This window comes from Macrotis lagotis, chromosome X (genome assembly GCF_037893015.1).
Source record: "Macrotis lagotis isolate mMagLag1 chromosome X, bilby.v1.9.chrom.fasta, whole genome shotgun sequence".
NCBI lineage: Eukaryota > Metazoa > Chordata > Mammalia > Peramelemorphia > Peramelidae > Macrotis > Macrotis lagotis.
In genome coordinates this window covers 127,193,444-127,218,707 of record NC_133666.1, presented here as the reverse complement: position 1 = coordinate 127,218,707, position 25,264 = coordinate 127,193,444, and the positions used below count along the sequence as shown (strand labels likewise).

At 36.6% G+C, this 25,264-nt stretch overlaps 2 protein-coding genes and 1 pseudogene across 2 annotated transcripts in view; 2 read left to right on the top strand and 1 right to left on the bottom strand.

Annotated features, from left to right (window-relative positions):
- Positions 1-2,012, top strand: part of BAIAP2L1 (BAR/IMD domain containing adaptor protein 2 like 1) — a 131,724-nt gene extending 129,712 nt beyond the window's left edge. The window contains exon 14 of the mRNA XM_074207113.1: positions 977-2,012. Within this exon, the coding sequence (XP_074063214.1) occupies positions 977-1,052 (76 nt within the window). The 3' untranslated portion in view covers positions 1,053-2,012. The remainder of the gene's footprint in view (positions 1-976) is intronic.
- Positions 2,013-3,562: 1,550 nt separating this feature from the next.
- BRI3 (brain protein I3) overlaps positions 3,563-25,264 on the bottom strand; it is a 40,572-nt gene continuing 18,870 nt past the window's right edge. The window contains exon 3 of the mRNA XM_074207118.1: positions 3,563-4,247. Coding sequence (XP_074063219.1) covers positions 4,115-4,247 — 133 coding nt within the window. The 3' untranslated portion in view covers positions 3,563-4,114. The remainder of the gene's footprint in view (positions 4,248-25,264) is intronic.
- LOC141503288 (N-alpha-acetyltransferase 10 pseudogene) lies at positions 21,358-22,079 on the top strand (annotated as a pseudogene).

The window sequence follows — 25,264 nt, the reverse complement described above, 5'->3', positions numbered from 1 at the left end:
CTGCTGGTCTGTACTGGAATTTCCACATATATAATTCTATAGAATGATTAAATCACTAATCTAGAAATGAGTATTTTTTTAAAGTTTCTCATAGTGAACTCAAGATATAGAATGAGTCATAGCTTTTGGCAAAACTAATGCAGGGAGGAAGTAGGGAAAAAATTTTTGTTAAAAAGTAAAAATAAAAATTTAATTATGTTCCATTAAATTAGCTAATACTAAATGCTTTGCAAATCCTACTAAAGTGCCATATAAAATATTGGCTATTATTGTCATCCTGGCCTAAGGTATGTGTATAGTTTCATTAGCTTGCTAGCATAATAGAATATGTAAAAAGATTCTGATGTAAGGAACAAAATCTGATGGGGTAAGCTAAAATCAACTAGCTGTTTCTTTTTGATTACCCACTGCTATCTGATCAATGAACAATGGTTCAGAACTCTCTTGGTCTTTCTGTGCCACAATTTGCCCCTTAGTGAAATCTATCTGAAGTTTCTTCCAGGATGGCATCTTCATGTGATCCTCAAAGAAAAAGGTTTCAGTTCTGTCAAAATAATTTAATCTTGGGGCAGCTAGTTGGCGCAGTGGATAGAGCACCAACCCTGGAGTTCAAATCCGGTCTCAGACACTTAATAATTACCTAGCTGTGTGGCCTTGGTCAAGCCATTTATTTAACCCCATTTGCCTTGCCAAATAAATAAATGAATGAATGAATGAATGAATGAATGAATAATTTAATCTTGGTATTGATATAAACTGGTTTCACTGGGGTGGTTAAAATTAAGTTTATCGTAAGATGTGATAGGATGTGGCATTTCTGTTTTCATTCTTTTTACAAGCAGAATGTACTGAAAGTTAGAAGGGAGTTAGAAATGTAATTTCTTAAAATTTAAGATACCAGTTCAGATTTGGCAGTCAAATATCTCTGAAGCTTTTCTTCAGTAACTGGCTATTCTTTTTTGTTCTTGGTTTGCAGTGGAGAAAATCCTTTTGCTACTGTGAAACTCCGACCAACAGTGACAAATGACAGGTCAGCACCAGTAATTCGATGAATGAATCAAGAAATTAATACCCATCATTATTCCTCATGTAAACTACATGTTCAATATTATGATTATCTTGTTTAACATCTGCTTTCATTGTATAGGAATGGAAACATGACAAAAGTTTTTCCAGTTTTCAATGAATCTGTTAAATTAAGGAAATCATAATTGCTCATAAGATTTGAGTGTCTTTAAGTGAATATAATATATATTGTAATAATCACAATTAATAACTTAAATGTTTTCTTGCTCATCTATTCAGCAAACCAAATAAACTGTTCCAGTGATTTTCTTGGGGGTTATAGCATTCTATTTTTTAAATGCTTACTTTTATAGAAATAAGCAGTTATCTTTACTTTCATGCTCTCTACATCCACCAGGTGCAAAAATGATTCTTTTGCTTTAAGGTTAAACATGCACTGTAATATTTCATATTTCATGGATTTGCATCAAGCATAAATCATAAGTTACCTGTGCTGACTTAGATACCATTTCAAATTGTAAAGTTTGTTAGTTTTTTTTAACTTACATTTTTATTTTTTAAAATGAAAATATACAAACCCCAAGTGCAGAACTGTACAAGGGAATCTTTCTCCCTTCCCTAATAGACATACTCAATATCTTGGGAGAAATCATACTCATCACACAAAAAATTTTTAGAACTTTTCTTCCTAAGAAATAACTTGTAAAAACTATTGAATATTAAGTTGTACTTCCAAATTCACAAATAAAATTATAGAGTACAATGTAGGATGCATGTCAGGATCCTTGTATTATACCATGTTAAATAAAGCTATGATGAGATGCAAAACAATGGCCAGTTTGACTTCTAAATTTAGGCATTCGTTAAATGATCTATCTTTTTATTCTACTGGGTCTCACACCATGAATTTACTTTGAGGTATGAATACAGGTTTCTCCATCTTTAAAAGGGAGTGATATGCTTGCCCCAAATAGCATTTATTAATAGATTACTGCTTTGGTCAACCTTCAATAATGAGATTATCTTGTTGTATTGGGTGTTAACTGAATCATCTGAGATAATAATTAGGACCTCCAGAATGCTATGCCTCTGAAAGCTAATCAGATGCCATTTCACCCCCCCCCTTTTCTCTCTGCCCCTTAAAAAAAAAATTTTTTTAAATGCCATTTCATTTAGTTTTATCTGAAATTCAACAGGTTAAACAGCCAAACTTTCTCAAAGCCAATGAAGTGTCCCAGGGCTATTGTGGAATAACATACTCCCCTTGTGAGTGGGGGGGGGGTGAGAGGGAGGGAGAGAAACAGATAGTATCAAGAATACAACCATTTAAATTTAATCTATTGCCTGCATGAAATTTATGTTCACATTTAAGCCAATTTGTGTCCCTATTTTTATTCCAGGTTATATAAACATAAATTTAGAGTGCACAAATGTAACCTTTTTCTTAAGCTCAGTTATTAGAGGTCAAATGCAAAGATGTGTAAAAAATTTCAATTGTGGATCAGCTATCCCAGTCTTCTGTATGTGTTTATGAAAAGTCATTCTCCTCTTAACAGCTTGTAAGATCCTGTAGCTCTGGGAACCTAGCTACTATTAGAGAAAAGCTTATATACATAAAGCTTCTTCAGGATAGTTAAGTTCTTACAATAGCTAGTCTTGTCTCTCTGCTGTACTATTGAGTACTATTGTATTCAAACAGAAGAACTTCATGTTTAAATTTGTTAACATTACATTATTAGGATCTCTGGTATGTTATCCTGGAATGGAAGATTTTTGTTCTTCCTTGAGTAGTTCTCTTAAATACACAGGTTAACTGACTATCCCACAAATAAGTAACACCAAGTGTAATAACTATTGAGGCTTCATGGTAACTGAAAAATATTCATTCGGGGCATTTAAGAAACAGATTTACCTTTAAATCTCTAAGTTTAATTGTTCTTTACAGGCCAAGCAGGTGGGCAAAGGGAATGAGATAAGATTTTGTTTCCCTGGGCCTACAACAAATCTTAGAAGACTGAGGTAGTGAACTTGCTGTTTTCCAGTCTACTGCTGTCCTTAGTAGAGTAATACCTATGTCTGTCTGTCACCTTAACTACCTACCTACCTCACAAGGATGTTGTGAGGAATCTGCTCTGTTTGGATTTTAAAAATCTGTAGTTATATTTTGAGTGAAGTTATATGCTAGATAAATTTCAAAATATTGCAGTTTAATAAAAAAAATCAATTGAAACATTTAGTTTTGTTCAGTTAATTTGAGTTACTACATTAAAAAAAAATTCTGAATATGAATTAAGTTCAAATCCTACCTGCCATTTCTCATCCACACAGTGAGATTAAGGCTTCTTAGAGTACCAGTGATATAGCTTGTGAAATAACAGGTCTATCCAAAATTACAGTGTATAAAAAGCATAATTCATGTGTTCCAGAAGATATAGCAAACTCTCTCTCTCTCTCTCTCTATATATATATATACATATATATATATATATATATGTATATATATATATAGACACACACACACATACACACACATATTTAAAATAAAAGTTGTCAGTAGGCTGTTTTTGGAATAAATAGAATTAACTTACTCAAAGGTAGTTTTTAGAATTACATATATTTTAGAAATAAAGGAATTTACAAATTCACTGTTCATAACAAAACTTGTCCAACATTCTAGTCACATATGAGTTTTACCATGATGCTCTGCACTTAATTTCAAGATAATGATTGAAGTCAGAGTTGAGGTGAGTTAACTTTATTTTTTAAAAATATACAGAGGTGACAATGTGCAAACATCAAATTAAGCAGGACCAGTTAAAATAGTATGAACCTCATTTATAAAAACAGCATTTCTCAATTTGCAAAGTGAAAACTGCAAAAAAAAGCAGTGTTTTTATATCAGAATTGTCATCAACTTTGAAAGCAAGTTTGCTTTTTTTCCCATATTCTGCAAGCCCATGAAACATTGGCTATCCCATCACACCTTACAAAACAGTTCTGATATTTGATCAAATAAAGCTATTATACAAGACATTTACATTAGAAAAAAGAAAAGTGGGGATAGGAAAGCTGGATTGTGTTGTTCCATTTAAAGATAAACTACTCCACAGTTAGGGCATTTTTGCCTTCTCAAAGCAAAACAGCAGATAAGTCCAAAGGGAAAGAAGAGAATGGCCAATAAGATACCTAGGCAGGTGAAAGACTCTTCCAAAACACCAACTCTGTGGGAGAGAAAGAAAAAAAGTTATGCATACATTGTAAGTCAGTTTGATTTAAGAATATTGACTGGAAACTTCTTCCTAGATAAAAATAACCATTTTACAGATGGAGAAATTAAGGTTCAAACTGATTGCTTCATCTACTTTCTCTTATCAATCACAGTAAGTAGACATAGGGTTAATGATTTAACAGTTATCACATATTTCAAAGTTAGAGAAGTTAAAACATTTTAACTAAAAGGAGCCTTGACCCATAAGGATTAATTCATTTAGTCCAATAACATAAGTTCACACCGTGTACCATAATTGTAGGGCTTATTTACCCCCAAAAAAGTATATTTTAATAACCTTCAACTTAATTAGCTCTATTTCAATCAAAAGAAAAATCACATGAAAAGGTAATCATGACTTCATAATGGGAGGAAGGTGAGAACTCACACTTATTCACCATAAAATTCATTTCATTCCTCTGAGTAAATCAGGACACAGAACCATGGGAAAAGGCAAGAATTTGGACATATAGATTCAAGATGGAAGAGTAAAGGCAGGAATTCCCACAAACTCTCCCTTCGACTACTCCAAATACCTTTGAATAATGATTCTAACCAATATTCTAGAGTGGTACAACCCACCAAAAAGACTGAGTGAAACAATTTTCCAGCCCAAGACAACTTGGAAGATCCAAAGGAAAGTTATATCAGGGTCAGAAAGGGCTACAGCAAACCAGCTTCAACCATTTAGAAACAGGCTTGGGGGCACCTGGGTCCTTGGCAGCAGGGGTGGTTTTCAGACCTCTCAGCCCAAGGATTGCCAAGGACAATTGGGAAAGGCAACAGGAAAACTGCTACACCAGGAGGAGAGAGGAGCCCAGTCCAACATAGACCCCCCCCCCCCCCGCCAGGGACCAGGAACAGGTATGTGGTCAGAGCACCACAGTCAATAAGGGGGTCAGGGGAGACTGCAAAGGTCTCTTTCCTATCTCTGAGGCAGGACTCTGTTGCTTTACCCATACTCAGCTACAGGTGAAAATCTGGGACTCAAGTTTCAGGAAAAGGAGTTTTACTGCCAAAGCAGAGCAGGGACCTTCCTCACAGTGTGAGGGCTAAGGGGTGTGATTGTGGTCATCCACAGACCAGAGCACAGGAGAGCGGTCAGATTCTCTCCTAAGATCTTGGAGGAATTGAGGTCCTGTGGGGGGTATCCCTGAAAAAGCGGCAAAAATCCTCAAAAGCTTGGGACAGTGTGCCCTGCGTCCATCCTGGAAGCAGAGCCCCAACTTAACAAAGAGTTAAAATCAAGTCATAATTACTTTTATCCTTTTGAGGATCAAAATACACATTCAGAAGATAAAAAGGTCAAAGCTAATCATGCAAACCAAGTTAGCAGCTTGGGAAGGAATTACAAAAAAAAAATGAAGAAAATAACATCTTAAAGATCAGTTTGGGTCAAATAAAAAAAAGCAATTCAAAAGGCCAATGAGAAGAACCAGAATTACAGAGCAGAACTGGCTGGATGGAAAAGGAGATAAAAAAGCTCTCTGTAGAAAATAATTACTTCAAATGTGGAATGGAGCTAAAAGAAGCTGATGACTTTATAAGAAATCAAGAAACAATAAAATAAAGGAATGAAAAACTAGAATATGTGAAATATCTCATTGGAAAAACAATTAATCTGAAAAACAGATCCAAAGAGATAAATTTAAAAATTATTGTACTGGGGCAGCTAGTTGGCGCAGTGGATAGAGCACCAACCCTGGAGTTCAAATCTGGACTCAGACACTCAATAATTACCTAGCTGTGTGGCCTTGGGCAAGCCACTTAACCCCATTTGCCTTGCAAAAACCTAAAAAAAAAAATTATTTTACTACCTGAAAGTCATGTCCAAAAAAAAGACCCTAGATTTCATCTTTCCAAATTATCCAGGAAAATCATCCTGATATCCTAGAAGCAGAGGGTAAAAATAGAAATTGAGGGGCTCCACCAATCACCTTCTGAGAGATCCCAAAATGAAAACTGCCAGGAATATTATAGCCAAATTTCATAACTCTCAAGGAATAAATATTACAAGCAGCCAGAAAGAAACAATTCAAATATCATAGAGCTAGTCAGGATTTAGCAGATTCTACATTAAGGGCTCATAAGGCTGGAATATGTTATTACAGAAGGCAAAAGAGCTTGGTTTACAACCAAGAAATCAACTACCCAACAAAACCTAACATACTCATTCAGGGGATAAGATGGACATTCAATGAAACGGGGACTTTCAAAACTTTCCGGATGAAATGACCAGAGCTGAAGAGAAAAATCTGATCTTCAAGTACAAGACTCAGGTGAAGCATTGAGAGGGTAGAAGGGAAAGGCTAATTATGAAGAATTTAATGATGTTGAACTGCTTGTATACCTGCATAGGAAAATAATACTGGAAACTCATTAGGGCATTTAGAGCATATATAGACAACAGAAGGGAGTTGAATCTGAAAGTATAATATATTATAAAGATGGAGTTAATGGGCAAGAAAGGAATGTACTGGGAGATAAAGAAGAGGTAGAATGGGCTAAGATATTTCACATAAAAGAGGCAAGAAAAAGCTTTTCCAATGGAGTGGAGGAGGGGAAAAGGTGAGGGGGTGTGAGTGAGCCTTCACTCTCATCGGAAGTGGCTCAGAGAGGAAATAATAAATACACTCAATTGGGTACAGAAATCTTATCTTACTAGAGGGAAAATAGGTAAGGAAAGGGATGGGGGGTATATGTGATAGAAGAGAGGGAAGACTGGGAGAAGGGTGAAAGGAGAGAGAATAGATTAAATGGGGGTTGGGAGAAATAGAATGGAGGCAAATACAGCTAGTAATAGCAACTGGGGGGGGGGGGGACACTGAAGCAATATTTCTGATGGACTAAAGAATGCTATCCATCCCAAATAAGAACTGATGTCTGAATCAGACTGAACCATACTTTATTTTTTCCTCTTTATTTTTCTTGAGATTTCTCTTTCTTTGGGGGGGGGGGGGTATGTTTACTTTTACAAGGTGACTATTGTAGTAATGTGTTTCATAGCTACATATTTTTAACCTATACCAAGTAACTTGCTTTTTTCAATGGGGGGGAGTGAGATAGGAGGAAGGGGAGAGAATTTGAAACTCAAGGTTTTAGAAGTAAATGTTAAAACTTGCCTTTGCATATAGCTGGGGGTAAAAAAATTTAAAAATAATAAAAAAAAATCCAAGCCAAATTAATTTTTTAAAAAAGAATTGGAACATAAAACAAATACAAGTTACTATAGTCTGTACTTTAATACTAAAATAAAGGCGAACCTTTTGTAAATATAGACTAACAAGTTAAAATGAAGTGACACTCAGTGTTTTACATAGATTATGTACAAGTTTTACACAGAAAAACAATCTTCCTTCCAAGAAGGAAAGGAAAGGAAAGAAATTTTTAAATCCAGACAAGGAAATGCAATGCAAAATGCTTCTTTAACTGCAAACTATGTAGTTTCTTAGAAAAATTTTATATGGCTCTCCATAATCAAATGTTAAGGCTACATCAGTCACTACACCTGGAAGGCCAATTTCATGAGAAAGTTTAGCTCCATTTTTATGAGTATGGTACTCTGACAATTTCAGCAAGAATCTGGTGTTTTGTTTTTTGCAAGGCAATGAGGTTAAACTGACTTGCCCGAAGTCACACAGGTAATTTTTAAGTGTCTGAGACCAAATTTGAATTCAGGTCCTGTCCTCCACCAGCAATAATTTCATTTACAAAATGGGCAACTATTTTTAGGTCTATGTTGAAGTGATAGATTCATCTCTGTCTATAGGTTATATATGTAAATACCACTAACTTTGCAGTTGTTCTCCAAACAGTTTCTGGATAGAATCAAACTTAAAAACTGTTTAAATGAGTTCCAAGTTAATTAATATCCAATAGTTGCCAAAGAGACTTATCAAATAAGGCAACACAAAAGGTAGACAAGGTTATCTTGCTCCAAAAAGGCAAGGCACTAAAGAGAAAGTGAGGAAATAAAATGAACTGACAACCTCAGCCTATGAACAAACCATTTCTATCACTGTTTTACTATGAGAATCAGGTACAAGAGGAAAAATTGTAAAATTGCTCTGCCATTTCACATCACATTCATCTCCACCCCCTACTCTCTTTCCTAATTTAAATCTACTATCACTCACAAATTTACCTGGTCCCCATTTTAAGTTTGCCTCAAATTTTCACTTACAGAGGCAAACAAGGCAGAGTCAGAAAACAAGAATTTTTGTCCCAGGTCAGTCCTTCATTATCTTCATGATCTGATCCCATCCAGTGTATAAATACCATGATTATGCAAAAGAATTCTCCTGATCTAGGTCAAAACAAGACTTGATGTTGACAGCTTTAAGGACCCCACTCTGAAAAGGACAAAAGCTATCTCATTCCAATCCACTTGGCTTGAATGAAACCTTACAAGAGTTTAAAATACATATGACTGTATTCTCCTTATTCCTGGGTATAATAAGCTCTGACCTTGAGCCAGTGAAATAGATCACATGCAGATCTATCACAGACTTTCAGAAACATGTTATTTAGCCTTGGTCTCCTTTCCCTTTGTTCAGTAAGACATGTAACCTTTCTTTTAAGGGGGGCAGGGGGAGGCTTTTATTTATAAGTTTTTGAGAACTTATTAAGATTAATATATACTGCTGTCAATTTCTACATTCCTCAGAAAAATTCTGTTTCCCCTTACTCAAAATACTTCATTCTTCCCCTCTTATCACATCTATCTCCTGACATGAGGACTCCCATTACTTCTCTCCTTTCACTCTCTTCTTAATGCTCTATAGTTGGTTTCCATCCTCATCAACTGAGACTGCTCTCAAAAGTTACTAATGATCTCAATCCAGTGGCTCTTCTCAATCCTTACCCTTAATCTCTGCTGCTTCCAACACTCGATCACACCTTCTCCTGATGCACTTTTCCTCTGGATTTTCAGGACACCACCCTCCTTTTTTTCCTGGTTCTCCTATTATCTGACCTCTCCTCAATCTCCTTTGTTAGATTCTTCATCCAGATCATGCATGCTAACCATGAAAGTTTCCTCTTTTCCTTCTATACTATTTCACTTAAGAGATCTCAACAGCTCCCATGGTTACTGCTATGCTGATGATTTTCAAATCATATCCAGACCCAACTTTTCTTTGTGATGTCCAGTCTCACATCTTCAGCTGCCCATTAGACATCTCAAACTGAATGTCTTAAATTAAACATGCCCAAAATAGAACTCATCTTTTCCTCCAAACCCTCTCCCCTTCTAAATTTCCCTGTTATAGTGGAGAACACCACCATCCTCTCAGTCACCCATGCTAGAAACCTAGATGCCATCCTAACTTCTAAGTCAATCTCTCAGATACAATCTGAGGCCAAGTATTATTGATTTTACCTTTTTAACAACTCTTGTACACTTACCCTTCTCTACTATGAAACTACCACCACCCTGGTGAAACCCTTTATTCCCCTTAAGCCAAAACTAATACAGTAGCCTTCTGGGTGGTCTCATAAGTGTCTAGGTGCCCATAGGTGTCTCTTCATTCCAGTCTTTCTTCCATGCATCTGTCAAAATGACCTTCCTAAAGTTCTGACCACATCATTCAAAACACATCCCTAGCTCAATAAACTCCAGTGAATTCAGGATCAAATATAAAATCCTTTCATGAGCTAGCCTCTCCTACCCTCAGTCACCACACCCTTTCAAGGATGGTTCTATCCTGTGAGACAAGAAGCTCTCTCCCCTACAGCTTTTTCACTGGCTGGTCTCATGCAAAGAATAGCTCTTCTTTACCCCTCCACCAACTCCCCAAGCAGTATCTCTACTTTCTGGTTTTCAGCTTCTTCAGAAAGTCATTTTCATTTCTTTTAAAAGCAAATATTAAAAACTTTTACATGCTGTTGGAAAAATAAAATATTAAAAAGAAAAATATTAAATTTTAAAAAATTGTTCATTTCCAAGAGGAGGGAAGAAAGAGAGAAGGAAGAGAATTTGAAACTTAAATTGTTAAAAAAAATGAATGTTTAAAAAAAGATAAATGGAGCAAAATATAAATCTAACTTTCAAAACTTTAATAATGGATTAAACATTCCAATAAAATAAAAAGGAATGAAAGATGAAGGGGAAAAAAGCTATACATATCTGAGGAACAATTATTGTAAAGCCAGTTCTCTTCCACTGTCTGGTTGATAAAGAATAAAAAATTTGTCATAATGAGACTATAAAATATCATTCTAATTCTAAGTTGCTTAAAGTGATCAAACCAGCCAGAAGTCTGTCTTCTGGTTTCATAGTTTTACCCTCACAACCAATAATAAATTCAGTTTGGATTTCACTCAGTAAGGATCTACTTATGTATTTAATACAAATTATGTGCAAGTCATTATGCCTATGTGCTGGGAATACAAAAATGAACTGCTCTTGCCCTCAAGCAGCTTTCCTACTACTGAATTTAACTAAAGATCCAGGCTAAAATAAAGCCTACTTTGAGCAGCCTGCTCAAGACTTGATAAGGATAATTACTAGGTGTTTCTCAAACCCTGGAGATCAATAACCTACAGGAGATCATGTTATTTATACCAGTCTACCATGAAACAATAATATCTCAATCTGGAAACTTCCAATTCATTCATTTTTTTTTGAAACATTAACAGTGATAAAAGCAACATGAAAGTTACTATCAAAAAAAAAAATCAGAACATAGCTGAAAATAAACCTTAGAAAGCATCTAGTTCAAATTCTTTTTCTAAAGAAGGGAACCTTCAAGTCCCTAGGTTAGTTGGTAAACAGAGACAGGATTAGAACCCAGGTTTCCCCATTTTCCTCACTCTACCATGTTGCATTTCTCCCAAAGAATAATCACGAAAATCCTGTCACATCATTTAGATCTATTTCCTCAATCTTTAAAATAATGAAGTAAATTCTATGATTCTGTGGTCTTATATCTAAACATAACCCAGATAATTTAAAAGAGAGAACTGAGAAACCAGAAGAAACTGAGGGTAGAATCTGGGGTCTGGTGGCTTGGCAAAATCAGTATGGGTAAACACATACATAATTCAAGGGGCTAGGAAGCCAGCCCTCCGTATTGCAATTCAAAAGTCTATGTTAAAAATTCAATGGACCCTCTCTAAAATGGGTGTGGGAAATGTATTCATTCTGCTCTTATGATTTTAACATGATTCAGAAAGTGAATGGTTTTAAGTCAAAGTCCCACAATGGATAGTTATTTAACAGTTACACATATTTTGAGAAGGACTTTTGATCCTATAGAAACCTTTTTGATCAAGTTCTCTGGGGAGCAAAGTATTTTAGAGTATGAAGTATTTTCAATTATCTAAGCCTTTTACATAATCTCCTTGCTATTTTCTCACTCTTCACCTCTCTAGGATTATTTGAAGTTTTAGACTGTAAAAGGGGGGAAAAGGGAATTGGGGGGGGGTCGAGATTAAATGATTTTATATCCCTGATATTTTTTAAGCAAGAAAGCAATGAATATGGTGGCTTTATTGATGATATAGAATATGGGACTCTGTTTCTCTCCCTTACTAAAGGGCCATTTTGGGGTAAGAATGTGAATAGTGCATGGGATTCCCAGTATAGGGAGAGGGATTAGGATCTTTTTGGCTGGAAACAAGGATCCATGGTTTTCTATTTTAATCCTAGGAGACAATGTGGACCATGACATCTAATACCCTATTGCTATAACCATACTCACTGTCATACCAGGAAATGAACTTGACGACATCAAACATATATGAATTTTCTCGGTGTAGCCCAAGATGTTCTTAAGGGTCCTTCTGATGCTTCACCACTTTCTTGATTTCATCATTATCTGACAGGTTTCTTCACGCATCATGTCAGATCCACAATAGATATACCAGGAACAGGAAGACAGAAGGTCATGACTGTGAGCTTCCCATTCAGTTTTGGTATAACCTTGCCCACAGTCATAGCAACACCAAGGGAAAGAAACACAGTTGATGTTTTTGGAAATAACACATCCATCACAATCACAGCTTGACAGAGGGTCATGACTCTCTTCTGGGTTGCAGTAATGTTATGACTGTGGTCATGAGTCTTCCCACAATGCAAAAGTTGTCATGATTGACCTTGGCCAAAGAGGTCAAGCAGTTGGTAGGGCAGAAGGTATCACTGACAATTATTATCTTTTTCCTCATGGTTTGTTCCCATCATGAACATAGAGGTAGCAGAGATAGTGATCCTCTTAGCTCTACCTTTCAAGTAGATTCTGGTCTATTCCAGGGTGATAAAGACACCAGTGGACTCTGCAATATCTTCCTATTTAATACTGGTGGGATCTCACTCCTAGAAGATGGTAATGACTATTCCATTGATCACCAGCCTTCCATTCTTAGGCTTGATAGTATGTGTCCTTGAACTTGCCATGGGAAGAATCATAATGAAACATATGAACCATGTATAATTGAGGTCACTGAAGGGATCATGGATGGCCACAATACTCCAACTGAGATTACATGCAACCTTAGTCACCAGGCACCCAACACAGCCCAATATATTGTCTCCAAATTTCACCCATCTTGTCTCAGAGATTCGATTGCAGCAGCAGATGTTGGCACCAAATTTGGGAGAAGACCTGACAGCCTTAGATTTCTTTTTTTTTTTTTTAGTTTTTTGCAAGGCAATGGGGTTAAGTGGCTTGCCCAAGGCCACACAGCTAGGTAATTATTAAGTGTCTGAGGCTGCATTTGAACTCAGGTACTCCTGACTCCAGGGCCAGTGCTCTATCCACTGCGCCACCTAGCCACCCCTTAGATTTCTTTTTAAAAATTCTTCCTATACAGAAGATTGACTTAAACACTCCAAATGGGCTTTTATTAACAAATGAAAAGAACAGTGGATTTCAAGAGTTATTAACATGTCCCTTACAAGTTAAACCTCAGTTGCTTTTCCAAGAAAAATGGGAGTGATATTCTGATGCTCCATTCTAGGTTCACCTGGCTGGAAAGACTCCAAGTCTGCCATTGGAGATTCTGCTTAAGTATTACCTTAAAAGGCTGCTTCAAATCAGAGGTTCTCCCCCCCACCCCAACCTTCACCACAAGACATTCAGGGTTAAGTGACCTGTCCAGCTTATAAGCATCCAGTCTCTGAGATAGGTCTGTTGCTCTATACACTGAGCATCCTACTTGCCCCCAAATCGAAGCTTCTTAGTCTCCTCTATATCATAGGGTCCTTCATGGACAGTTTGGTGAAGCCAAAAGACCTTCCCAGAATAATGCTGCATAAAATTATAATACCAAGATTTCAGAGGAAATCAATCATATTGAAATAAATGCTATTTTTCCCCTATACAAATTCAGACACTCCCTCAAAAAAAATGAAATCCATAAAACCCTTAGAAATCTGTACATCCCAGGTCAAGAGCCCCTGATCTGGGGCGGCTAGGTGGCGTAGTGGATAAAGCATCAGCCTTGGAGTCAGGAGTACCTGGGTTCAAATCCGGTCTCAGACACTTAATAATTATCTAGCTGTGTGGCCTTGGGCAAGCCACTTAACCCCATTTGCCTTGCAAAAACTTAAAAAGAAATAAAGCCCCTGATCTAGATAACAATTTATTTTGTTTTCCACTATCATTCAGGAGACAGTCTAACATATTAAGGATGGTCTACAACACATGCTAAGTATTCATGGGTTGGATTCAATGGTGGAAATTTGTGTTCTAGTCTCAGCTATACCATTAACTAGCCACAAAATTGGAGACAAGTCATTAATGCTACAAGTTTCAGTTTCCCTATCTGAAAATAAAGGAGTTGGGACTACAGAGGTCAAGTGACTAGCCTAAGAAAATATAGTTAGTGGCACAGGCAAGACTAAACCTAGGCCTCCTGATCCAAAGTCCAAAGTTTGCATTTAACACTTTCATTCAGCTTCTCTCCAAGTTGCTGTGATTTAAATCTTCAAAAGGAATAACTTCCATAAGGAAACTCAGAGTACCAACACTACAAAATGAGGCAACTTCAAAGTTCAAACTCTCCTTTGGGTGGGGAGGGCGAGCTAGGTTGGAGAAGCCCAGGAGCAAAAAGCACTTTTGACAACTCCCTAGTTTCACTTGTGAATTACTGCACAAGTTCAGTCTCTGACCTTCAATGCAGCCTAGAGAACCAGTCATTCAGCTAAGTGTCAGGGAAGAAGAAGAAGTATATACAACTTCCTCTCCAGAACCATTATGAAAACCACATGACAGGAAGAGTGGTGACTCACATTTTTCTATGTACTATTCTATAGAATTCATAAAGGAAGTTGTACATCTGATTACCCAGTAATAGATCTATTGGTTCAAATACTAAACTGATCAAGTCAACCAAGGTTTTATGAGTTCAATCCCCAAAGAGGATCTTTAAAATTTGTCTCATAGTAACAGATCATTTTTCAAATGGTCTATGGTTTCAAAGAAGAAATACAAGGGGTACTTTTGAGAAGGTCTATATCAGAGAAAATAACTCAAAGAGCACATTCTACTAATGGTGACTCCATCGTCTCCCCTCCAATATGATCTACGTAACAGACAATTACATTAAGAGCTCCCCGAGAACAGGGCCTGTCTTTTGCCTTTTTTTGCATTTGAAGGACTTAGCACAGGGTCTAGTAATTAATAATGTTTAATGACTGACTGACTGATTATTTAACGATTTAACGATACAAAAAGCATAAATTCAGCCATGACCTAACAAAAGTCTTAAAAACTTAATATCATAACCTGGGTCATAAATTATAAGAACTTACTGAAAGAGAGAAGAATTCAATTTTATCTTACCAGAAACAGGATCAATATTCTGGTTTAAAATGCTAAAACTCAGTATCATCAATTAATATCAATGCAGTACTTCTTTAGAACATAAGTTCAAAGTACATATTTACTTAGCAAAGATCCAGGCAAACCAAAGGGTCCACCCTCCTTCCCTTCAATCTACCTGGCATTCTATCTATGTGCAAGTTTTAACAAAATGACTATTTGTAACTAGCTAATTTGGAACAGAGGGTGGAAAACTGCTGAGATAGAGGAGACTCACATTTCTATACTTTTAAGGTTTATAAAAATATAAGTGGCCAAGTAATATCCCAATTTGATAGATGGGAAAACTTAAGACTAAAGAAATGTAAAGTGGCTTCTACAAAGTCACAAAGCTCCTAAGGACAAAAGACAGCATTCAAATCTACATCTCCTGACTCCAAATCAGGACCCCTCTCCCTTCTTGGTAGCCAGAAGTTGTGTAGAGAGATTCATAGAGTGAGGAGATATGGGTATGAATCTTTTCTCAGACATTTAATAGCTATGCAACCCCTGGGCAATCATTTAACTTCTGAGCCTCAGAGGTTAACAGCAACACATGCTTCAAAAAATTGTTCTGAGAATAAAATAAGATAATACATGATGAAGAATTATGCAAACAATACAGAAATATAAGCTTCTTCCACAGCAAATTCTTGTCAAGTACATACTATGTGTAACACACTGTTTAAGGAACTAGAAATACAAAAGTGAAAAGAAAACCATGTAGCCAATACAGTAAAACCCCTCACTAGATTGGTCCCATTGAGTGAAGCCCTTAAATGTTTTCCAGAGAAAGGCTGACTCCTCCAGAAAAAAGTCTGTTTAATGAAGCAGCGTGATTATGTAAACTGTCTTAGCTAAGATACGGTGATTCACAAAGGCTTTCCTGGAAAACATCCCAGGTTGCTCACAAAAAAAAAAAAGGACTTCTTAGGATTGCCTTTTCAAGTTAAAAACTACAAAAATATCTCCCTCACAAACTTTGAAGTCCATCATGACCAATTGCAATTAATGACAACCATTCTAGTTCTTTACCTAAAAGAGGTCACTAGAAATTAGAGCACAAACTAACCTAAAAAAGTGGGGAGGGAGAATGCTAAATCTGGTTCCTTTGCTATAAGTTCTCCCCAAAGTAGCTGTACACCTTACATTTTTAAAAATGAATGCACATTTATGGTGAGAAAAAAAACCAATATCTTGGTCCAATCCTAAACCAAAAACAAGCTTATAAATTAGATGGTATACTTCTGTTTTCCCAACACTGAGTGATTTGAGGATTATTTTAAGTAATCACATATAATCTTCCAGCTATATCCTACACTACAAGTTTTACTACTGGATGACATATACACTACTCATTTTTTTTCAATTTTTTCATAGACTTGTGACAAGTCTCTGTGACCCCATTTGGGTTTTTTTTTTTTTTAGTAAAGACACTGGATTGGTTTGCCATTTCCTTCTCTAGCTCATTTTACAGATGAGATAACAGTCAAATGGGGTTAAGTGACTTGCTCAGGATTATACAGCTAATGAGTATCTGAAATCAAATTTGAACTCAGGGAGATGAGTCTTCCTGACTCCAGCTCTGGCTCTCTATTCACTATGGCATCTAGCTACCCCATATTCCCCCAAAGAAGCAAGTCATTACATCATTTATATATACATACATAGTAAGATTGGGGGTTTTCCACAAGATGATTGAGACACTAACCATGTAACAAAGTAAGATTTTTCCAACAACATTTCCTCCTGAATATGGCATTTTGAAAACATTTAACAACGACTCAAGCATTTCCTTTGCAATGTTCACAACAGAATGTGAGCTCCTGGAGAGGAGGGATTGTCTCTTTTTTTTTCTTCTACATATCCTTGATACCAAACACAATGCTTGTCTGGCACAGGATAAGAGCTTAATAGTGCTTGTTGGATCGAACTGAAAGCAGCACAGGACATTAAAAAGAAATTTCAATTCATAGGATGTGGGTTCGTATCCAACCTTTACCATTACTTGTGGGGATAAATCATATCAACTTTCTGGGTCTCAATTTTCTCATGTGCAGACTGAGGGGTATGGATTGGCCAGCCTCTAATATCCCTTTCAGTTCTAAATCTGTGATCCTCTACATTAGGTTCTTAACATTATCATTTCCCCACTTTTAATGATAGATGCAGGACTGATATTGACATAATTTTTCTGAAACTATTTCTGAAAGTGTGGACACTATATTCATAGGGAAAACTTAACTGATTTTTTTTAAAAAAGACTGAGAAGACAGAAAACTCTGGGTTCCACTGTTCCAGGTTTTTCCACCAACTTGAACATGTAACTTGAGCCCTCCTGGCCTTGATTTGCTCAACATATATTACAGAGGTGGAATTGAATGGTCCCTAAGATTTATTCTAACTTTAAAATTCCACAATGTTATTATCTATCAAGTAAAAAAAAGTACTAATCCCTAATAATGTCAGAAAACTTTTAACTTGTAGATAGATAAGACATAGAATTTTAAAGTTAGAATGAACCTTAGAGACCATCTAATTCCACCACTTCAAAAAAATTTTACTAAATCCCCATATAACTTCAGAAAAGGCAACAAGGTAGCAATAGGCAGGGGATAGAGCACCAACCCTGCAGTCAGGAGGAATTCAAATGTGACCTCAGATACTGCTGTTTGACCCTGGGCAAATCACTTTTCCCTGTTTGCTACAGTTTTATTATCTGTAAAATGAGTTAGAAAAATGGCAAACCACTCCAGTATTTTTGCCAAGAAAACTCCAAATGGGGGAGGGAACTGAAATGACTCAACATCAACATAACTTCAGGGGTAAGAGGGGAAAGATGGGAACAAATGAGCTGGAGACATTTATGTCCAAAGGGTTAAGTGTTTTGAGCTCCTGGGGGTCCAATTCTATTACAACAAATTAAAACTAAATTTTATAATGATACTAGTGAACAGGTGAAAAAGTAGACAGCTAAAAGAATATGAATTGCCATTTACCATCCAAACAACAAAATGCTAATGAAAGCAAAGAACAGGACAAAGGCCCTTCATTAAAAGAGACTGAACTTTGAATGCTGCTCTCTCTGGAAAGTTAGAATTTTAAAGCTGGAATAGAACTTGGGAATAATTTAGACTGTCCCCTTCTATTATTGCCAACTTTTAACTATAAACTTTGGGAGTCATAGAGTTCAAAGGTACCAAGACATTAAGAATCCCTTGCCCTGAAGAAGCAACTACTGATCTCCATCTCAACCTGTTCTTACATGCCTTCTTCTTTGTCCCCAACAAATGCAAGGAGACAAAGTCTAAGTCAAGATGAGGCAAGTCCCAGCTATTTATCCCTTGGCTATGAGGATGATCTTAACATGAAGCTCTTCTTTTAAAAGCTTTTTCAAAAATCTGTTTAGCATTTTCCCTCCTTCCTTAAAAATTATTCCCCCCTCCAAGTCAAAAGTGTGTTGAGTGCTTTGGTTTTTGGGGGGGCGAGGGAGAAGGAAGTGAAGATATTAACTAATTTTTGTACACTTCACTCAATTCAGTACTTTTAATAAATAGCAAGCAATTGGTACTTATTAACTAAAAATGTTTAGCAAGCATTTCGCATACTTGATTTAGATATGAGCAAAAGGTGAAGATTCAGAGTAAAAATTACTTTTGAAGGGACAAAATAATTAGGGTGAAATGAAAACAATAGGACATCCAAATGTCACTTCAGTTTCACTGTCTTCCCTACTTCATATTAATGACATGACCAGTAATATACATGCCATATGCATTTGAATGAATGCAGTCAGCCAAAAGAGATGCACGAACAAATCTACCCTGAAACAAATATTAGTTGCTTCACAATTAAAATTTGGTAAAATTATTTCTCTGAACTAAAGACTTATGATTATGACTTGCAAGATTCAGCAGGCTGAGAATACATAATTACGAGGTACTTCCAGTCTTGCAACCGGAACATGCAATTAGAAAGCATTTTCTCAAAGAACTAACCCCTTCTCCACACCCACCAAGATGCTGTCCAAGTATAGTAAAACAATGTTCACCACTCCAATAAGACTGATAGAGTATTAGCATCATCCTCTATTAGACCTTCTTAGACAAAAACATACTAGAAGCCCTTATTGTTAGCTTTAGAGCTCACTTCCAAACTACTTCCCAAAAAAAATTTTTTGCAACAGGAAATCATCTCAATGCCCATACACATCATATCTAGTTTTAAACATTAAAACGTTTTGAATGCTGTCCTATAGCACCATTTTTCCACTTCTTTTTGATATATTAAAATCTCCAAGTCACCTTTTTCATAGTTTTCCCCTACTAATTGTATCCAAAGTCCTCTTTGTTCAATTCACCTAAGATTTGTGACTTTTAGCAAGTCAAAATTTCTCTGTAGCCAAAAGAAGGCTTCATTATACAATAGAACAGATACTCATCTGCAGGGATAAAGGAATTTTTTTTCACGGGAGCTTCTTATAATAATGAAATGAAGGCAAAGTCCAAAAAAAAAAATCAAACAACCAATAAGTCAGTGGTGCAGTCCAAATTTGGTGCAATCCAAAAATCAAAAAACAAAACAAAAAACGTAAACAAAAAACTTTCAAAAGTTTTTTAAAGTTACAAAAGAAACTGAATTGATAGAAGCAGCACTTAAATCTCCTCATTTGTAAAATACAGGGATATTCGACCAACCCTAAAATACTGTGAGTTTATATCAAGGAGACACATATAAATGATAAAATAGACGAATTCAGAGAACCTTAAGAAGATATGAATGAGAGGCGGCTAGGTGGCACAATGGTGAGAGCACCAGCCTTAGAGTCCAGAGTACCTTAATTCAAATCCAGCCTCAGCCACTTAATAATGACCTAGTTGTGTGGCCTTGGGCAAGCCACTTAACCCCATCTGCCTTGCAAAATCCTTAAAATAGAAGAAGAAGAAGAAGAAGAAGAAGAAGAAGAAGAAGAAGAAGAAGAAGAAGAAAAAGGAGGAGGAGAAATGAATGAACTAATGTAGAGTAAAATGACCAGAAGAACTATTTTTTACAATAACAACAGTATTAAAAAAAAAAAACAACTAATCATAACAACTTTGGAAGACTGATGATAAAACATCTTTCTCACTTCTTGGTCTAGAAGTTATGGGCTATGAGTGCAAGAATAAGTTACATATTTCCTCCAAGAACCCCAATACAAATGTTCTGCTTGACTAAACTTTATTATAGTGGACAGTTTCAGAAAGTCAGGAAGGCAAAAATGAGAAAGTGAGGGGACAATGCAAGAGGAAATGATAATGATGCCAAAAATAAGAGAACAAAAAGTATCAATGAAATATCTTTAAAACACAAAGGAAATTACAATGGGAGACAGAAAGGGGCATGAAGCAAAATGTTATTAGTACTAATCATGTTAAAATTAATTTCTCAAAAAGGGCTATATAAGTGACTCAAAGTTTCAAGATCAATCTCCATTTTGGGGAAGTTTTCTGGAGATAAATTTCTATGTTATGTTAATTCCACATCTGTTGATGATGATCTACTTCTTAATAAAAAAATGTAAGTAGTTATATATACCTAGGTGGAAATCCAAGAACTTGAGGAGAAAAAGAAGATGACATATGGAGACCTTTTGGATGAGATTCCAAAGAGAAAGAAACCAAAACGCATTACAAAGTACCTGCCCCAGTGGAGAAAATAGTTGATAAGTTCTCAGAGATCACAAAACAAGCAAAATATATCAGTGATGAGGAACTTCAATCATGAGATGGTTGCTCCAAGTCTCATTCTGCTACAAGAAGAAAATGTGACAAATTCATTTCTCAAAAAGAAGAGGAAATGATCAAGGGAAGTGTTCCTTTGAATATGATTCCAGGCAATAAGGGAAGAGCTTATTGGTAGAATTTAAGTAACATGAAATCTTAGAAGAAAATGGATATTCACACTAGGGCTTCTGATAACTAAGGAGTACATTGCTGGGCCAATGTCTTGGTCTACCAGAGACTTAAGGAAATTCAAATTTCAAAGAGTTTAGAGAAAAGTTAGGCATAATCACATGGCTTGAGTCTAAATTGTTAATAAGTTACCAAAAATTCACTTGAATTAAATGAGTTCTAATATTAAATTAAAATTCAGATATTAAATGAATTAATTCAGATTATTAAAATAGCACACATAAAGAGACTACAAAGATCTGGCAGCAGCATTGGTGGTGGCTGGAAGTGCAGAGATTATCTGTTTTGGTATCAATGCAGTGCTCAATGAGAAGACCTGATGAAAATGCAGCACTCTAACCTGCTGTGTCTTCCAGAAAACTCTCAGGTGAAACACTATTTCTATTATGGTCTATCATGGCCTCAGCTCTCTTACATTGCTGAAGATGAGAATGGGAAGATCAGGGCTATGTCCTAGCCAAGATGGAGGTAGATCTAGACATACCACATCCCTGGACCTAAAGTGTCCCCATCATCACCTAGGTCTAGCAAGAAGCTCATGAACTAGGTCTTGAGGGCCATCACAGAATACTTCATTACAAACTATGTCTCCTTGTATGTCTGAAAAAGTAACCAGGTAGTTCTGCACTGTATTCCAATACACTTAACTTTCAGATTAGTGAAGTGGAACTAAATACTATGTTGATGAAGAAGATGCCTATGCTAATGAAGCAGGATCTGATGGCAGAAAAGCTGAGGAAGTACCTGAAGATAAAGGAAAAAGACAAACATCTTGTGCTGTCTCCCCAGAGATCAAGATGGGCCTCAAAGCCAACCACGTGGGGGACTGCTGCTTTGAGGAGAAGGGCCTAGGCCCCACAGCCAAGGGTAGCAAGCAGCAGTGACAGCAAAGACCTTAGTGAAGTCAGCAAGACCACAGAGAGCACTGCCTCTTCTCCCCCTCTCCTCCCCTTCTTTCCCTTCATCCTTCCCCCACCCTGGATGTTCATGAGCCAACCCAGTCTTTGTAATTCTCCCCTTGTCCTCTGATCAATTCTTCTAATTAAACCATTTGGGGTGCTGAGGGCTGTGGATTTCTGTAGGGGAAAAAAGAGAATATAGGAAGAGCTTATTGGAAACTTCAAACTAGATCAGAGACAGCTTCATAAAGTTGACATTTGAATTTGGAACTAAAGAAAAGAATTTCAACAGCTAGAAATGAGAAAAGCATTCTTTCCACTATATGGAATTTCCAGAATCTGGGTCTATCCTGTTCTGTCTTACCCAATATTCTGTAAGTATCTTGAGGATAAGGACAATCATTTCTATAACTTTACAGACTTCCCACCAAGTTTATGCTGCTGCTACTATTCCCCAAGAGGAAAACTAAAAATAGGATTCTCCCACACAAAGAACACATCCCTAGCCTACCACTACTTATCCTAAGTCAGAATACAAAAGAAAGAATTCTCACAGTTAACTGTCAACTTTTTTTTGGAGCAAAGGTTCTTAACCTGGAGTCTATGAACTTGGTAATCTACCCTCCCACCCCTCCAATATTTTGAAAACTGAATTTCAATATAATTGGTTTTCCTTTGTAATTTTTTCTTTATTTGAAGTTAGAACATTCTTTTGAGAAAGGATCTATGGACTTCATCAGACTGCCAGAGAAGTTCAAGACAGAAAATAAGTTAAGAGAACCACCTGATTTTAGAGCCTAGAAGCTCATAAGTAAAAACATACTTGGGTCTCTTGCTAAGAGGCCACAGGAGCTTAGGGAAAGGCTCAGGTTCTTTAGATGAGAGGAGTGAAACTACATCAATCCCCCAACATCAGATTAAAATGTATTTGGAGGGGCAGTTAGGTGGCACAGTGGATAGAGCACTGGCACTGGAGTCAGGAGGACCAGAGTTCAAATTCAGATTCAGACACTTAATGATTGCCTAGCTGTGTAACCTTGGGCAAGTCACTTAACCCCACTGCCTTGCAAAGATCAAAAAAAACATGTGGGGAAATGTTTAACAAAGTAAATAAAAATACAATACAATATAATGTTCGTTTGTAGTTTTCTAAGTCAATATTTGACACTAGGAAGCAGTTTCTACTTGAGTTTAGGTTACTCACTCACCCTAAACATCAAATAATCACATCTCTCACTAAAAATAAAAATCCTAGATATCAAAGACTATAATATATAGGCTTTTCTTAATGTTTATGGATCACCAGCCTAAACAAAAGCATGCCATTTTTCCCTTCCCTTCTAAGTATTTTTTGCCTTTTGCACTATTAAATGTTTATTTTCATATATAGGCACAATTAGTGATTCAGTGATTTTTTCCCCCAAAAAATATATAAGTTGCTAACTTCTGAATTTAACCAGTTAATCATGGAATAGCTCTCGCAGAGCTTTAAATGTGATAGGCTTTGTTACTGAGACTTAACAGACTTGGTTCTAACTTCTTCCAAATTTAACTTAAAGGTTCACTGAGAACAAAGATCATTTTTGGAGTTCGTTTCTTCCTAGATCTAGCACGAACACAGAGTATCACATATCAGGATATTTTTATTGTGTTCATCCAACTCACAGAGAGGCAGAAAGGAGCCAAAGGCTACCTCCCTAATCTAGGTTTGCAAATCCGACCAAGTCCCACAATCTAAACTTTAGTAAGAGTCTTGTGGCAACAGCTAAAATAGTGTAAAAATAGTAAGTAGCGATTGGATGAGCAAATAGAAAAAAAAAAATCATTTCAATCCCCAGGATTCATTTTGAGAAACAACAGGCAGCTTGAATCTACTCAAAAATTTTTATTTTTCTATTGAATTTCTTGCCTGAGCTTCTCTAGAAAGAATACCATGGATAACTTGCATGCTAGAAGGCAGAACATAATAGGATAGTAGGGTTTATGTTCATTCTGAAAAGTAAATGTGGGGGGGGGTGCAGCTAGGTGGCGCAGTGGACAGAGCACCCGCCCTGGAAGTCAGGAGTACCTGAGTTCAAATTCAGCCTTGGACACTTAATAATTACCTAGCAAGCCACTTAACCCCATTGCCTCGCAAAAACTAAAAGTAAATAGGGAACAGGCTGAGGGGGAATAGATACTTAACAAGGGTGTCAAACTACAAAGGAACTTATACCCCCTTCTCCAGAGATAACATAATGATTGTTCTTAATTAATAAGCATACAGTCTTTATCAGTTTAACATAAATCAATGCTTTCTTTGCTCCAAAACCAAATTTAGAGTAATAGTCTGTAACCCTAAGGCCAAATGAGTCAATCATCCTGGAATACTTTTTTCTTTCGGTCATCCGAATTTTAATACTCCTTTGTATAAATTTTTATAGGCAACTCCCCTTGCCTTGGTAGATGCTCTGATAAGAGAAGAATTTCCCAGGAAATCTAGTCCTCATCCTTAATTTTATAGTAAGTCTTTTTCTGCCTGGAATTAACAGCTAGAGGAGTCAAGGCAACTTTCAAAAGGGTGGCCAAGCAGCCAAATCTAAGAACTACTTACTAATGAAATTCTATCTATGAACATCTGATCTATGATCTCCAAGAAGAAAACCTATCTAGAAGATGGGCTGATCCCTGTGATCTCCACAAAGCACTAATCTTTTGGACCTTTAAAGGGATAAGTTTTTTGAGAATCAGTCTGAGCTGAAGAAAACCACAGGCACTTTTGGCACCCTGCCCCTCATTTTTAAATACAAATGGACAACTGTGTAAGCAATTATCTGGGACAAAATGGCTCCATCCTCCTCCTCCTCTCCTTCAGATCACCCTTTCAAAATGCCCCAGTCTCTGACTGCCTTAAATCCTAGGAGGTAAAGGGTCAAGTTTGTCAGACCAACAGTGAGGGATTCCATTTTTTTGCTCTGGTTTTCAGACTGTGGCCTTGTTAGGAAGGGGAAGTAGTCGAGAGGCCAGCTGATTAGGTAACAGAGCAAGCCTCTCCATCAAACCAAATTCGAAATTAAGACAGTATTTTTTTTGTCAAGAGGACTGAAAAAAAGGGGAAGCACTGGTGCCTTAAAAGCCTGGGGAAGCTATTATTCACAAACATAGACTCTTTCTGTCTCTTTCCCCCTTATTCAGAAAGAAATACTCAGTGAACAACTGGAACCATTAGCTACCCCATATTTGGAGACCATTATCTTAGTCATATTGGGGGGCATGCCTATTTTGAAATAGTTATGACATACCTGCCAAATGAAAACTGTTCACTATTCTTCCAAT